This window comes from Sturnira hondurensis, unplaced genomic scaffold (genome assembly GCF_014824575.4).
Source record: "Sturnira hondurensis isolate 20B ecotype Veracruz unplaced genomic scaffold, ASM1482457v3 Scaffold0008908, whole genome shotgun sequence".
Classification (NCBI taxonomy): domain Eukaryota; kingdom Metazoa; phylum Chordata; class Mammalia; order Chiroptera; family Phyllostomidae; genus Sturnira; species Sturnira hondurensis.
Genome location: NW_028081539.1, coordinates 4,443,837 through 4,460,190, shown reverse-complemented (window position 1 = coordinate 4,460,190; position 16,354 = coordinate 4,443,837). Strand labels below are relative to the sequence as shown.

The 16,354-nt window shown below is 34.0% G+C and overlaps 1 protein-coding gene and 1 pseudogene across 2 annotated transcripts in view; both read right to left on the bottom strand.

Moving 5' to 3' along the window:
• Nucleotides 1–16,354, bottom strand: part of COL21A1 (collagen type XXI alpha 1 chain) — a 120,436-nt gene that overhangs the window by 43,058 nt on the left and 61,024 nt on the right. For both annotated transcript variants that reach the window (XM_037056352.1, XM_037056353.1), the window contains 4 exons: nt 14,249–14,302; nt 13,782–13,835; nt 13,030–13,083; nt 12,861–12,914 (listed from right to left, as the gene is read on the bottom strand). In XM_037056352.1, the coding sequence (XP_036912247.1) occupies nt 12,861–12,914; nt 13,030–13,083; nt 13,782–13,835; nt 14,249–14,302 (216 nt within the window). The remainder of the gene's footprint in view (nt 1–12,860; nt 12,915–13,029; nt 13,084–13,781; nt 13,836–14,248; nt 14,303–16,354) is intronic.
• Nucleotides 4,579–4,676, bottom strand: LOC118993844 (uncharacterized; annotated as a pseudogene).

Sequence of the window (16,354 nt, the reverse complement as noted above, 5' to 3'; positions counted from 1 at the left end):
GATTTGTTAAGTAAATCTGTAGTTTAGCTCTTTTTTATATAAAATCAAGGGAGGAGAGTAGTTGTCAAAGGGTAGAAAAATGAATTTGGTATTACGAGACTAAATTGGTTGGTAAACAGTCTTTCCTTTTACTTCTCTGACCATTAACCAAAGGTTATTTTATTCTAATTAGCAGGAGGTTGCTTGTTTGTTTGTTTTTTTAAAGTAACCATCAGCAAGATTCATCAATAATGAAATCCCACAGGATTTTCATTGAGGATTTAGTCTATCCTTATTCTTCCTACTTCTCGTTAGGACAGATAATCAGAATGATATATAATATATTCTTTATAATCTACAGCTGCGATTCTCAAACTTTACCCTCATCAGAGCCACTTGGGGAGTTTGTCAGTGTGCAGATCCCAGAGTTTCTGATTCCGTAGGCCTGCAGTGGATCCCAATAATTTACATTTCCAACAGGTTTCCAGGAGGTCTTACTACTGCTGCCTTGGGACCACACTTTGAGAACCTTTGTTCTTGCTCAGATCTGAATAGAGACTTACACACTCTTTCTGCTCTTACCAGTCCATCCATCTGTGAACTACAATGGCACTGTACAGCTTTATACTTGGCACTCAGTTTTACAATTGTCAGGTTGTTCAGCAGGTGTCTTTTTTATGTAGGTGTTTCCTGACTGGCACATTCTTTAAAGGCAGAAAACACATCTTATGTAAGTTTTTTTTAAATCACCTATGATATTTAGAATATGCTAAGCAGAATGCAAGACTGAATCTAAGGCTATATCACCCCTTCTTTACAAACATAGAAGCATATCAAGGAAGGGAAAATGGACTATTTTTCTCAAATGCTTAATTTCAAACAAATAAATAGATTGGAAAACAACATTTGTGGATAGGGTTACAGCATTTGTTGTTGGAAGAATTATGTAGGTTAGTTATCACAAGATGAGAGCCATAATCTTTATTAGGAGTGTTCTCAGTGTTCCCTTCATTATTTTAATTTGTTTTTTTTTTAATTCTCACCCAAGGACATGTTTTTATTGATTTGAGAGAGACAGAGATAAGAGAGGGAAATCAATGTGAGAGGGGAACATCGATCGGCCATCTGCTCTGCCCTCCCAGAGGAGGGGTCCATCCCACAACCTTTTGGTGAAGGGAACAACGCTCTAACCAACGGGGCCGCCCTGCCAGGGCTGATCTTTCTTTTCATAATGTTTCCTGGGAGATGAAAAGACGATTTCCTTTTGGCATTTTCCATAACACAATCATATGCAGTACACAGCCAACCTGTAAAACTCAGTACTGTAACCAGAACTGAACCTGGCCACTTGGTTGCTTTGATAGCCTGAAGAGCCAATCAGTTTGGCTGGTCAGAAACAGCACAGAGCATGCCTCTCCCTCTAACTTATTGATATCATTTGCTACCTTATGCACTCCTTTATTGATTAAAAAATAATTAAGAAAAAGTCAGACTAAACATTTTCCTCAACCCAATTTCTACAGCTAATGTCAAAGATGATTTGTTCTACAACAAACCAATTATTTTTAAGAAGGGAAATTAACCAAAACCAGACATATGAAACTTGTATTGCATGTGCATCTCCTTTCATGCTATGGTCTTTGGTACTGAACTCACAAAAAAAGGGGAGTAATTTAGTTTGTGATCATAGCAACCCCTCAATATCAGGTTAAAGATTATAATATAACTCAATTTTGAGGAAAACCCTTCATTATTAAACACTTCATTTTGACTTTGATATTACTGCACAGTTTATTCTTCACACGTAAACAAATCTCTAGCATTCCAGAGATTATACTAAAGATACAGGGCTGAGAAGCTGCTTCTGGCTGAAGAAACCAACAGATGGGAAGTTTGAGAGACCTGTTCCATGGACAGGGTCACACAAACGAGGCCCGGATTCTAGCTCAGCTGTGTGACTGACTGTGCTTTTGAGTGCACTCTTCAAGCTCTCTTAATCTGATCTTAATGTCCAAATGACATTAATACTCCTAATTTTATATGTTTTAAAAAAATAAAAAATAAGAACCTTTGTGAAAGTGCCTTGCATAGCTCTAAGTACTTAGGAGAAGACGCCTAAAAGTCAGCTACTCTACTGCCAGCAACAAAATCAGGGTTTTAACAATCTTTTACTATTTGTTTTAGCCTTCAAATGCTTTTATATCTGTGCTGCTGTGGTTTGGCAATATAATTTAGGCAAAATGAGTATTTATAAAAACTAGGTCAATATTTTAATATAGCTAAAATGCATAAAAACAGTAAAGTCAATAATGTAGTCAGTCATCATTTCCTATATTTGGAAAAGATTCTTTGAGTATAGTGGGTTTTCAATTTGGTGAAAGAAGTTTTCATTGATTGTTAAATCATGGCTACAAATTCTTAGACAAGTTATCTCATCTCTCCATTCTTTAGTTTCCTCTTCTGTAAAATGGTAAAAGTTTTCACTTACAATTCATAATGATTCATGACAGTAATGAGAAAATGCATAAAAAGTACTGGGAAATAGCCAGGATGTAGTCAGTGTCTAAAAAATTATGCTCTTTATTGTAATCTGTCCTCTCTCATGCTCACTTCTTCTCATGTCCAGCTTAATTACCATGTTTCAGTATGTCAATTGACCTCTAACGAAATTGCACCCTTTACCTCTCTGTTATCTGCTTCCCTTGCTTATGCAAACCCCAACTTTGAGTAAATCGAACTGAAATACCTATGGTTGGGCTTCTCAGGACACAGGAGGGAAAATAATAGCACAATAGTCACACAAATTGTGACTTTCAGCTTCATCCAGACTTCAGTGCAGTTTCTATATGTCCTTGGCCTCCTCTCTGCCCTATCTTCCACACAGACATATGAGTATAAAAAGTTATCTCATCAACCAAAATTGCCTTTTTGTCCCCTCTCGCAACACGTGACCACTCCCACTTCTTTTGAGAAAACAAGTCAAACATCCTGCGGCCAAATCAATGTACTTGCCTGCATCTGCATTTTCTTCCAGTGAAACCGATGTCCCTTACACAACCTAAGACAACCCTTCCAGCTCTGCACAGCACCCCACTCATTCCCCACTCCAAATGATGCGGAGGCTCCTTGTCTAGATCTAACTGCTGGCAGACACCCATGCTAGGATGTGCCGCGAGAATCGTAACTGAACACAGTATATGTCTCACTTCTCCACACCCGCAACAGAAGATATACTAAACTCTTCCCAGTAAATAATTTCATTGTTTAAAGAAACTTTTAACTTCACTATACATAAAAAGGGAGAGACTCTAAGAAGCCTAGTAGCCACTCAAACGCTTACACCTGCCTACTATTGCAAGTCTGAATTTATGTGACATTTCAAACTGCAAAGGAATTGGCAGAGAATACCCAAACAAAACTACTAAAAGAAAAAACAGAAAAGGAGAATCAAAACATTTTAGTAAATTTTCCTCACACAAAGCAGAAGAAAACGGCAACAAAACGTTGTCACATAGGTTAACATTACACAAGCATGTTCAGATGTAGATATATACACTAACTCAATTCAGGAATTCAGTTGAAAAAAACAAAATAAACTTGGATATCATGATTAAATTACTAGAAACCAAGGGGGAATATATTTAATTTTAAATTTAAAAAAGCACTGAGAAGGCAACTAAACACAGCCCATATAAGTGAAATTTCCAAAAAGATAGAAAGGCTCAGAAAGTGACAGAGACAGAAGCCAGTCAAAGAAGTCTCAACGTACCTATAAACCAAACAATCTAAAAATGAGTTCTATTTGAAACTAGATGCAAGAGAACATTCCAGAATTAAAAGAAGACCTGAACCTCCTTATGGAAAGGATTTGGGGATAATTGAAATTTTTAATGCTGATACATAAATTATGCTATTAGACCTTAAACAAAGTTTGTTTGTTTGTTTAAACTCTCTGGGCTTCCATACAAATGACAAAGCCACTTACAAAGAAAGACAATCGGGTTGACATCAGCAACATAATGACACCAGTGAGCAAGACTTCAAAGAAATTGAAGGAAAAACATTAAGACAGGGGTTTTATAAATTCCCTATCATTCAAGTAATATAAATATAGAATGTTAAAAAATAAGAATTCAGAGAATACTGTATCCACAAACCCTTTCTAAGGAATATACTGGAGAAGTTTTTTCAGACTCAAATTATGACTATGTTATAGGTCAAGGGACTGGTGACAAACACTAAATATATTTAATTGGGGATCTAAAAGAAAGATGAGGAAGGAGTAGAAAAAGTTTGTAAATATTGTATGATCTAAAAATGTAGAAGTTACATGATTAAATAAAAAAGGACAAAATAGAATAAATTCATTAATTATAACATAGATAACAGAATATCATCTAAAGTTAACAAAACAAAGATTAGATGCCTATGAAAGGTGAAGGGGGACTAAAGAAATCCTGAAGTGTCTTTATAGACTACTAAAGGTATTAGTATAAAGACCATTAGTATCTAGCATTGCTACATGGTATATTTGAAAGTTGTTAAGGCAATAAATCCTAATAGTTCTCATCACAAGGAAATTTTTTCCTTTTTTTATTAAAAAAATGGGAATGCTTCATGCATTTGCATGCCATCCTTGAGCAGGAGCCATTCCAATCTTCTCTGTGTCATTCAATTTGGATGTCAACTAAATTTACTGTGGTAATGATTTCCTAATATATGTAAGTCAAATCATTATACTATACACCTTAAATTTACACAGTGTTCTATGTCAGTTACCTCAATAAAACTGGAGGGGTAAAGACAACTAGAAAAAAATATATATATATATAATTTTTTTTAAATTCCAAAGAAAATAAAAGTAAAAAAGACACAACAATAAATTGCACAGAGAAAGCAGCATAGTAAATGTAACATAATGAATATAGTAAATATAAAAAACTATAGCATAAGTGATATAACAAGGACCAATCTGTCAGCCTATAAATATAAAGATTCAATTAACCTCCTAAAAGAAAAATAAGATGCTTTAAAAACCAAAGACCAACTCTATGCTTGATATGAGAAACAACTAAAACAAAGTGATTCCAAAAGCCGAAGCTAACACAGTCAAAGGGTAGGCAAAGGCTTTGCAAGCAAATAGAAACAATCAGAAAGGAGGAATGTGATCCTGGTATAAGACCATAGCTTGAATGTCAAATTCAAGTTATAAATTTATAAAGGGGACAAAATGACATTATATAATGCTAAAGCCACTATTAAAAATGAAGATGGAACGGTTATGAATATCTATGCACAAATAACATAGAAACCACCTTCACGAACCAGAGATGGACGGAGAAGCAGATGGAAACACACGAAAAGGGCACTGACACACCATTCTGTCCAGACAGGGCAAAGAAACCAAAGTATGTATATGAAGATCTAGACGAGGTCTTCCATAAAGTTAGTCTTACGAATGTATGTTGACTTTCACATTCTCAAAATAGATTTACCTTCTCATATGCACAGGGAACACTCCTGAAAATTGAACATATAAGAAGTCAAAGAAAAAGGTTTTTTCAACAAACATCATAAGGAAGAAATTATACAAATAATATTCTCTGATATAGTATAATAAAACCCAAAATTGACAATGGAATCATAATTAAAAGACTCTCAATCCAAATAAAATTAAACTTTTAAACAACTCTTTAGAAATAAAACCAAAGTTGCAGGATTTCTAAAAGTAATATTAATGAAAACACTGTACATTAAAATCAGGTGAATACAGTTGAAGTCATAAGCAGAAAATATTTATAAATTACCTAGAGCAAAATAACAGTAAGATAATAAAAATAGATTTACTTTGTAATTATACAGGCTAGAGAAAAAAATGTAAGGAAAAAAGAAGAACTAGTATAAATAAAACTTTTTAAAAAACAACAAAAGGAGGGAGGTGGGGAGCACTGGGGGTGGTGGGCTGGGGTGGGAGTAAAAGAAAACTGTACTTGAACAATAAATTTTAAAAATTTAAAAAAACAGAAAAATCAATGAAGTCAATAATTATATTACAATGTTGTATGTTTGAATAAAAACCAATATAATAGATCATCTAGAAATTCATACAATCAAATGGAAAAAAGTAAAAACACAAATATTCAAAGTGAGTAAATGACAAAGGGAAAATGATAAAATAAATAGATGTTTTAAAATCATAAAAGAAATTTGCATGATATTATATAAATCACTTGAAAAATCTAGATAGATTAGTTTCCTAAGAAAATAATTTTTGGTATTATTCACCCTCTGAGAACTAGAGTGCTTAAGCAGAATAATTTTCATGCAAGAGAAAGTTATACAAGAATTCCTCAACAAAGAACTACTCATCATCAGAACCCAGATGGCAGGGGGAAATGGGGAAAAATCCCCTGGTGCCTGATTTCAATTTAACTACCAAAAAATCATTATTACAAAGTATAATATTAAGAGTGAAATATAAATCATTATTATAAATCCTAAACTAAAGGACAAGAATAAGGCAATATTATAAACAAAATATGCCAACAAATTTGAAAGTTTAAGGCAATGGACAAATTTCTTAAAAGGCACAAATGACCAAAACTGACTCAAGAAAAAAAATCTATACATCCCAATGTTTAGTAAAGAAAATTAATTAGTAATTAAAATCCTTCTCACACCTACAAAGCCCACGTTCACATGGCTTCCCTGGTGAATTCTACCAAACTAATAAGAGAGAAATGATACTAATTCTACATAAATGCTTTTAGAAAATACAAGTTAGTATTATTACCTGAATACCAAAGCTAAACAAAGATATCATTAACAACCCTCATGACAATGAACAATGATTTAAGATGACCAGTTGGGTTGATCCCAATAATGCAAGGTTAGTGTAACATAAAAAAATCAACTAATGTTATAAATCATTTTAAGAAAATAAGGGAGTAAAATCATATAACTCAAACACAGAAGAAGTTTTGACAAAATTCAACACCTTATCATAATTAAAAAGAGGAAAACTTCTAAAAAGAATAGGAGTAAAAAAGAATTTCCTCATCCTGATGTAGTATTTCTACACAAAACCAACAACCAACACCTACTAGTGAAAAACTAAAGGCTTCTACGTGAGATCACAAAGGCAGCAAGAATACCTGCTCTCACCAATCTAATTCAACATTGCACTGGGGAGCCTCGTCAGTGCACTAAAATAAATAAAGTCACATAAATTAGTATAGAAGTAGAAAACTGTCTTTATTTGCAGACAATATTATCATCTGTGCAGGAAATCCTATGAAATTTATAAAGAAAATTGTAGAAACCAATAAATGAATTCAGCAATATTATACAGTATATGACATAATCTATATAAAGACTAATTCTGTATTTTCATATATTAGCAAAAAATAAATTTTAAAAGAATCTATTCAAAAGACTATGAATAAATAAAAAATGTTGCATATAAATTTTACAAAAGGCATACAAGATCTGTATGTACACTTCAAGCCACAAAACATTGCTGAGATAAATAAGAAAACCTACAGAAATGGAACAATCATATCATGTTCTAAGGCTAGCAAACAGTATCATTTCCACCTCAATTCCCCCAAATAAATGAAAAATGTAAAGATAGCCTCTTCTCTAAGAGTTGGACCATAATTCCACCCCTTCCCCCATCTTGAGTTGGGGTTGGATTTAGTAACTTGATTCCAAAAAGAATGTGGTAAGAAAAAAGCAGTAACTTTATAATGGAGAAACCTCACAGATACTACCATAACCAAGTGATCAAAGTTAATAAAACCAATGATTATTCATGTGGGTAGTATAACCCTCTGATATTCTGAGAGGGGCAAGTCACCTCTGTGTTAGCTTTCCCTCACCCCACAAAAAGGCCATAATCCCTGCCTAATCATGAGGAAAACATCAGACAAATTCAAATTAAGTGGCCCTACAAAATACCTGCCCAATGTTCTTCAAGTTTTCAAAGTCATGAAAAACAAGAAAATAATAAATTACATGAATCAAAAGACCAAGGAGGTGAGACTAATAATGCACTGTGGCATATCCTGAATTAGATCCTGCAAAAGACAAAGGATGGTAGTAAAAAAAGAAATGAAACCCAAATAAAGTATTGAGTTCAGTTTATAGAAATTTGCCAACATTGATTTCTTTGTTTTGATAAATGTACCACAGTAACATAAGAGATTAACATAAGGAACCACTGGGTAAAGCACATAAGGGGACTCTCTGTACTGTAAATCTAAAATTTACACTTTTCTGTAAATCTAAAATTATTCCAAACTTAAAAAGTTTATTTAACAAACATCAGTAGGCTTTTTCGCTAAAAATTCAAGCTGACACTAAAGCTTATATAAGATTGATATAGATCTAGAATATCCATTGCAACTTAAAAACAGAAAAACAAATTTAGAATATTTAAACTATCTGATTTCAAGTTGAGGAAGAACAGAGGTATAGATTATTAAAACAAAACCAACAGTCCAAATACAGTTCCATACAGATACTAATCAATTTATATTTGGCAAAAGTGGCCACATATTCAATGGGAAATGAGTTTTTCAATAAATGGTGCTGGAATGACTGGATCTCCATATTAAAAAAATTAACTTTGACTTTTGCCTCATACCATGCACACATAAATATCAATTCAAAATGGGTCATAGACCTAAATTTGTAACCTAGGATAATATTCATTTAGAAAATATAATGTTCTACATATAAGCGTCTAAGAAAATAAAAAATGTTAAAGAAAAGATAGGAGAAAATCTTGTGACCTTAAGTTAGGTAAAGATTCTTAAATAGTACACAAAAAGCATTAACTTAAAATTTTTTAAGAAATTGGACTTGATCCAGATTAAAAATATTTTTCTACCAAAAGGTACCATTAAGAAAATGAAAAGGCAATCCAAATGTTGGAAGAAAATATTTGCAAGCATGTATCTGATGAATAAGTTATATCCAAATATATTAAGAACTCTTACAACTCATTAATAAGACAACCCCCCAATTCTTTTAATGGTCAAACATTTGTATAGACACTTTACAAAAGAAGGTTTACAAACGGCCAAGGCCATAAAAGGATGTCAATACCATCAGTCATCAGGGAAGAGCACACTAAAACCACCATGAGATACCATTACTTACTAAATGAAATGGCTAAAATATGAAAAGGGTGGTAACACTATTAGCAGGGTTTGGCAAAATGGGAATTTCTATGCATTGCTGATGGAAACAGAAAAATATGCAACTGCTTTGGAAAATAGATAGTTTTCTAGGAAGCTAAATATACGCTCATTATACAACCCAGCAATTCTAGGTATCTACCCAAGAGAAATTAAAACATATCCAACTGAGATGTCCATAAGAATATTCATATCAACATCATTCATAAGTGTCAAATACAAGAACCAAGTCAAATGTTCATCAACTGATGAATGAAAATAATAATTATCATGTATCCATATAACCAAACACGGCATGATTACATTTAACGGAAATTGTAAGAGCGGTATAGTGACTGAAAGCAGAGCAGTGGTTGCCTAGGTCGAGGGGTGGGGTTAATAGTTAACTGCCAGGGAGACTGAGAGAACTGAAGGAATTACAAAAATTCTAAAACTTGAATTTGGTGGTAGTTGCACAAAATGAGTGAATTTCATTTATACATAAATTTTACTTCAGTAAAGCTATAAAATGAATATATTCCAATAGCATTGATAATAGTACACACTTGGAAAAAACTAACAAAATATGTGCTCTTCTTTTATAAAGGATATTACTGTACTTTTTAGAGACATGTAAATGGGACCTGAATGATTTACAGATATACCACGGAACAATCAACACAAACACACACATATGCCTACACACAGAAAGCTAGTTCCACTTTCTTAACCACATGATCAAATTTAGTATTACCAATAATAGAAAGAGATATTATGTGTCTCCTAAAGGAATATAATAGAAAGCATAAAAACATCACCTATGTTGTATTCTTGCCAAAATATTTATCCATAATGCAATCAAAGAAACAATCAGAAAAATTCTTTACTATTGATACAATACTACTAACTGATAATAAAAATCGCACGAGGTTCTACTGGAAAATGCCATGTTATTGTCAGGCAAACCCAAACTGGGGGAAAGGGTCACCTTTAGATTAAAAAGTAAAGAGTCATGCCATCTGTGATAGTGCATTTTATGTGCTAAAATTAAGGTTATGTGTTCATTTTATGTGACCAGGCAATAGTACCCAGATATTTGGTTAAATACCAATCTAGACAGTGCTCTGAAGGAGTTTTTAAAGGACCTGATTAATGTCTAAATCAGTAAGCTTTCAGTAAAAGCTTACTAGTATAGCTCAGACTATCCTTCATAATGTGGGTGGGGCTTGTTCAAAGGTTGAAGGACTTAAGAGAAAAAATGACTGAGACATCCCTGAGGAATTGATGCCTATCTTCAGACTGCCTTTGGAATGGATCTGTAATATCAACTCTTGGCATCTCCTGCCTGCCAGCCTGCCCTGCATAGTTTAGACTTACAAGCCTGCATAGGTGCGTGAGCCAATTCCTTAAAATGAAACAATCAACCCCTTTCTCTGTCACTCTGTCTTTCTCTTTTTCTATCTATCTATATACATGTATACATATACAAAATACACATTTATANCAGACTATCCTTCATAATGTGGGTGGGGCTTGTTCAAAGGTTGAAGGACTTAAGAGAAAAAATGACTGAGACATCCCTGAGGAATTGATCCCTATCTTCAGACTGCCTTTGGACTGGATCTGTAATATCAACTCTTGGCATCTCCTGCCTGCCAGCCTGCCCTGCATAGTTTAGACTTACAAGCCTGCATAGGTGTGTGAGCCAATTCCTTAAAATGAAACAATCAACCCCTTTCTCTGTCACTCTGTCTTTCTCTTTTTCTATCTATCTATATACATGTATACATATACAAAATACACATTTATATCACACAACCTATCAGCTTGTTTCTCTGGAAAACCCTGACTAAAAGTTGCTAAATAAAATATACAAGTCTTTATACCTGTGTATACAGGTATAAAGAAAATAACTATTTAGAACATTTTGGCGACAACTGGAAAAAATTGAATATGGTGTCAATATTAGAAAATATTATTGTATTGATATTAGATCTTTTGGTGTCATAATGGAATTTAAAGAATTCTTAGAAGATAAAGGTTAAATATTTAGGAGAGTAATGCAGTGTGTCTATAACTTACTCCTCAGTGGTTAAAATATATAATAGAAATAAATATTCGTATATTTTTGTAATTCAACTATCTGTAGGAAATTTTTCAAAATAGAAATTGGGGGGTTGAAGATAATAGGTTTTAAAAAGGTCAGAGAAAAATTAGGTATGATTCAATACTCAAAGATTCCCCCAAAAGAAATATCAACTGTGAAATATTCAGACAAATTGATGTGACTCAGTGGTAACAAGAAATGAGCTAGCAAGCAATGGAAAGACATGGAGGACACTTAAATGACTGTTACTAAGCGGAAGAAGCCAACGTGAAAGGCTGCAATCTGTATAACTCCCAACTAGGGCCATTCTGGAAGGGCACAACTGTGGGGACAGAAAAAGGCCACTCAGTGGTTACCAGAAGTTGAAGAGAGGGAAGGATGAACAGTCAGAGCACAGAAAATTGTTATGGTAGTGAAAGTATTATATATGATACTATAGGATATCAAAAGTGAATTCTACTGTAAACCGTGGACTCTGAGTAATAATTATTTGTCAGAGCAGGTTCATCAATTGTACCAAATGTACCACTCAGGTGTGAGAAGTTGATAGTGGGGGAAGGGGGTTGTCCTAGGAACTGCTCTAAGAAAATAGAGTTTAAAAAATAAGTGTTTTTTTAATCACAAATTATTCCAATAAAAAACTTCAAACAAATGAGAAAGCATAAACTTAATTGCTTTTGGGAGATCCACGCTTAGAAAATGAGAGCCATAACCAAGATTAGATATGAAAGGTGGCATGAACCTATCAGGAAAGCAAATACCAAGAGAAAATGGATGTCAAAATGTTAAATATAGTTATATGTTCCAATGATTCTACTACTAGGAATATACCCAACAGAAATGAAAACATATATCCTCACAAAAACTTGTACAAAAATAGTCCTAACAGCACTATGTATAGTAACCAAATAATATAAATAGGCTCAATGTCTATCACCTGATGAGTGAATAAATATAATGTGACATAGTCATACAATGAAACATTATCAGCAATAACAGGAATAAAGTAATAACACAGGCCAAGATGCAGATGCACCTGGAAAACATCATGGTAAATAAAGGAGATTAGGCATGAAAGACCACATATAGTATGATTCCTTTTAAATGAAATGTTCAGAGTGGGCAAATCCAGAGAGGCAGAAAGTAGATTAGAGCTTGCATAAGCTGGAAATGAGGGAATAATGGCTTGGGTAAAAATACTCATTTCCTGCTAATGAGTATAAAGTTCTTTGAAAATTTGATTCTAGTGATGAGTGCATAACTTGGTAAATATACTAAAACCCACTCAATCATACTGAAACTTCAACCCAGTAGGAGGCAGAGCTAAGAAGTTCTGCTTCTAACCAACTAAACAAACCCATCTGAATGGCTTCTCAAAGAAGCCAACCTCTTAATATGCTAGGAGTTTGTTTCTAAGATGTAAGGGTTGACAATAGATTCAAAAGACATTTAGCATCTTTTAAATAACAGTAAAACAAGTTTTAGCTCATTAATTTTACAGCAATATGATACATAAGGAAGTCTGGTAGTGGTACATTTTTCTAATATTCATTAATAAATCCAGAATTTTTTTTTGCTCTTTTAATAAATACCTTGTAGCCAGGAATACCCATTAATCCATCCTTTCCATGGAGTCCTGGTTCTCCCTAAATAATAAATATAAGTATTTTAATATATTTTTACAATATTTTTAAAGAAAGATACTATAAGATAATTTTTATTTAAGGCAAAATATGCAAGAACTTTTTCTATCAAACTCACAGCACGTCCAGGATGGCCAGGAAAACCAGCACTCCCCTTTTCACCTTTTGCACCCTGAATTTAAAAAATAAAAATAAAAAAAACGTATAAAATAATACTTTCAATTATCTTTTAAACTTCCAACTCAAACTTAAGCAGGAAAGTAGGTTAACCTCATTATGTAATGGCAGAACTCATGCAACTACAGCTTGTGTTGGCTTTGCAACTTGTTGACAGAGTATTATTTTATCAGGCCAGTGGACAAAATATAAGGCATTGAAAATATTGATGGATGCAGAATTATTACAAGCATCTAAGGGTTGAGGGTGGGAGGTGGAGATGACTGGGGTGGGGGGAGTGGTGGGGGAAAAATGGAGACAACTGTACTTGAATAACAATAAAAATATATATAAAATAAAATAGGAAAACCACACATTGGGCAAATTTAAAAGGCAATGAGTACTGTAAATATACATAGACCATAATCTTCCTTCAAGGTGAATAGGAAGGCTCATAACATTCTCAACAGACACACCATTAAGCAGCTATCACTCAAATTATTTTAAAAGTTCAAAATGGTCAATAATACAACATATTCTTATGGATTACCATGTATAAGAGTCAAGAGTTATCTTTTCATTTTTTAATAAACCCTTGAGAAGTGTGAATAAAACAAATTGCTATAATGATGGGCTGGGACTAAAATTTAAGTTTCCGATTTCTATTACACCAATTGTCCAATAGGAATACTTCATTCTGTGACCCAGACTTCCCTTTTTGCCATAAAATCCAGGGGATCCTTTGTCTCCTTTGGGACCCATTTCACCCTAAAAGGCAAAATATCAGTTATAAACAAGAGTTTAATATGCCAATATCAAAATAGAAATAAAATAATTTAAACTTTGTTTACAAAAGTCCTATTTTCCAGGCCTTATAAAGAAAAACAAGGAAAAATTAGGACAGTTGGTACTATTCCATGGTCTATAGTAGAAGACTTATAGAGACCATTACTACATAGTGAAACTTACTCATCAATTTTTAAATGCTTTAATTTTATGACTGGAAATTTTAAATAAATTTGATAAAGCTTTATGATATCAATATTTAACTTATCATTTAGTTTAACATACTTTATATATCAGTATTTATTTATTTATTTTATAACACATTTGCAATATAAAGTTTAGAATTCGAAATACTACATGGCATTGCTGAATTTAAAAAGACCAATTTCTTTAACCTTCAATCCTGGCATTCCATGAAGCCCAGGAAAACCGGGAAGTCCACGGTCACCCTGAAAATAAAACTGAAATTAATTAAAGAACACACATTTCAGCCTAAAAAATTCATCATATATTTTTCAACCTTACCCTTGTCAAAACCTATTGAAAATATATCTGTGAACAGTTAAGTGCATACCTATATTAAAACCCTGTTTCTATGAAATGTTCATTTATCAAGGTTTTATTTATGTTCAGAGAAGGAAAGCATTTGGGGGCTTAGGGCACTCTCATCAGCAACTCTAACCACTCACTCAAGCTCCATCCACACTTCATGTAAACAACCTTCCCTCAGCTACCTCTAAGCACATGGATAGAAACAATTGTGTTAGAAGGCCTTCAGTAGGATCAACAGGAAGAAGTTTGCAGACCCTGGGAATGGGACTGGGGTCGTTTTGCAGGGATTGCCACAATCAAGGGTCTGAAATGTGGTCTACAAGGAGCTACAGGTTTGCCCTGATGACCCATTACTCAATACTAAGGAACACAGATGAAGCAAGAGCCGGTCAGGGCTTCTGTCTTTCTGAGAACACTAATGACAGAGATTTTGCCAGTCTTCTTCTCTAGGTCTCATGTCAGTTTCTTCTACGTTTTTTGTCGTTCTTGAGCTTTCTTAAGATATTTTGTGGTTCCTGGTTGTCAGCTAATATGGAGGCTGAAGGTAAGCTCTCCGTGCATACTGTTCATGGACTGAGCTTCACTATAATATGATCTGTTTGGGTCATTTCATTGGACAGCACTGTACATCAGTGGATTCTTCACAGTTGGATCTTCTATAGCTTTGGCAAACAGGACTGGCTAACAGTATTCTGAAAGCTGGGTAGGGGAAGCCAGCATGGGTAAATGATCTCTAAATCAGATTGTTTTAGTACAACTCTACTTTTTCCTCCCAGTCTAAAACCCTCAGTTTTAACTTTTCCATGTATTAAGTTTTATATTTCTGCCAGGGTGGAAGAAGGGAATTTACTTGGCTATACAGAGTTGAGGAAAAAATAGTGGGATTTCATTGTTATTAAAGGGACACCCAACCATTCCATTTTTGGTTCTACTTGCAGTTTACCACCAATTTTAGAAATATTTGATATTGTGCTTTCCTGAGTCTTTGGGATTCCTGTGAGCACGTGTGTATGCATGTGGCTGTGTGTGTGTGTACACACACACATATGTATGTATAAAGGAAGTCTCTCTCATATGAATCATGTGACTTCTAGTTTTAGGATTCAGCTTCCTTGGATCTTTTCAGCTTCCAAAGATGTGAATCTGTTTGCTATTTCTTCTTTTACTCTCTCTGTCATAATGAATCTGGAAAAGTCAGTGTTCTTGCTGCCTGTCACTACCAGGAGTAATACGCAGAAAAAAGGATTGAATCTTTATGGGTGTTTTATTCAGATGCTAGCAATCTGAGAAAATGGTGATTATGTGCCCGAAAACCCATCTTAACTACTTATCTCAGCCAATCTTTTTATAAGGAAAAAAAGGGGTACGTAACGGGTTTGGGAAAAGGTTAATTAGATAAAAGTTGCAGTCTGGCAGCATTTTTTCTAGTATTTCTATATCTGCTCATTAACAATTGTTTATCTGTATCACAGACATCCCCTCCCGGGAACACAGTGGTTCAGACACCATCTCCATCCCTTGCAGATCCTCGACGGCATAAAGGCTGAATTGCTAGTGGGCCTCCTGGAGTCACATAGGTTCTGTATTTCAGTTCCTGAAGCAACACCTTTTCACCTGCATTAATGACTTAATCCTATCAACTATTACTAACTAAAATCTTTAACTCTTGAGTTCCCCTGTCAACCTCAGGTTTAATTATTAAAAAATGTTATTATTCCCTTGATTACTGCTTTAATAAGAGTTTAAGATAGAGGATAAAGTTAATGTTTGTTTGACCCTTCATTGTTATCCAAGAAGCCTTAGTGACTTATTGATAATTCAACATCCAGGGCATCTTGCCTACTATAGAGGTAGGTTCCCAGCAGTCTGATACAAAGTTCTGATCAGATCACTGAAGAGGAGTGAGGTGGGGGCACAGAAGAGGAGGTTGGCTGAAGCAGTGGTAAGCA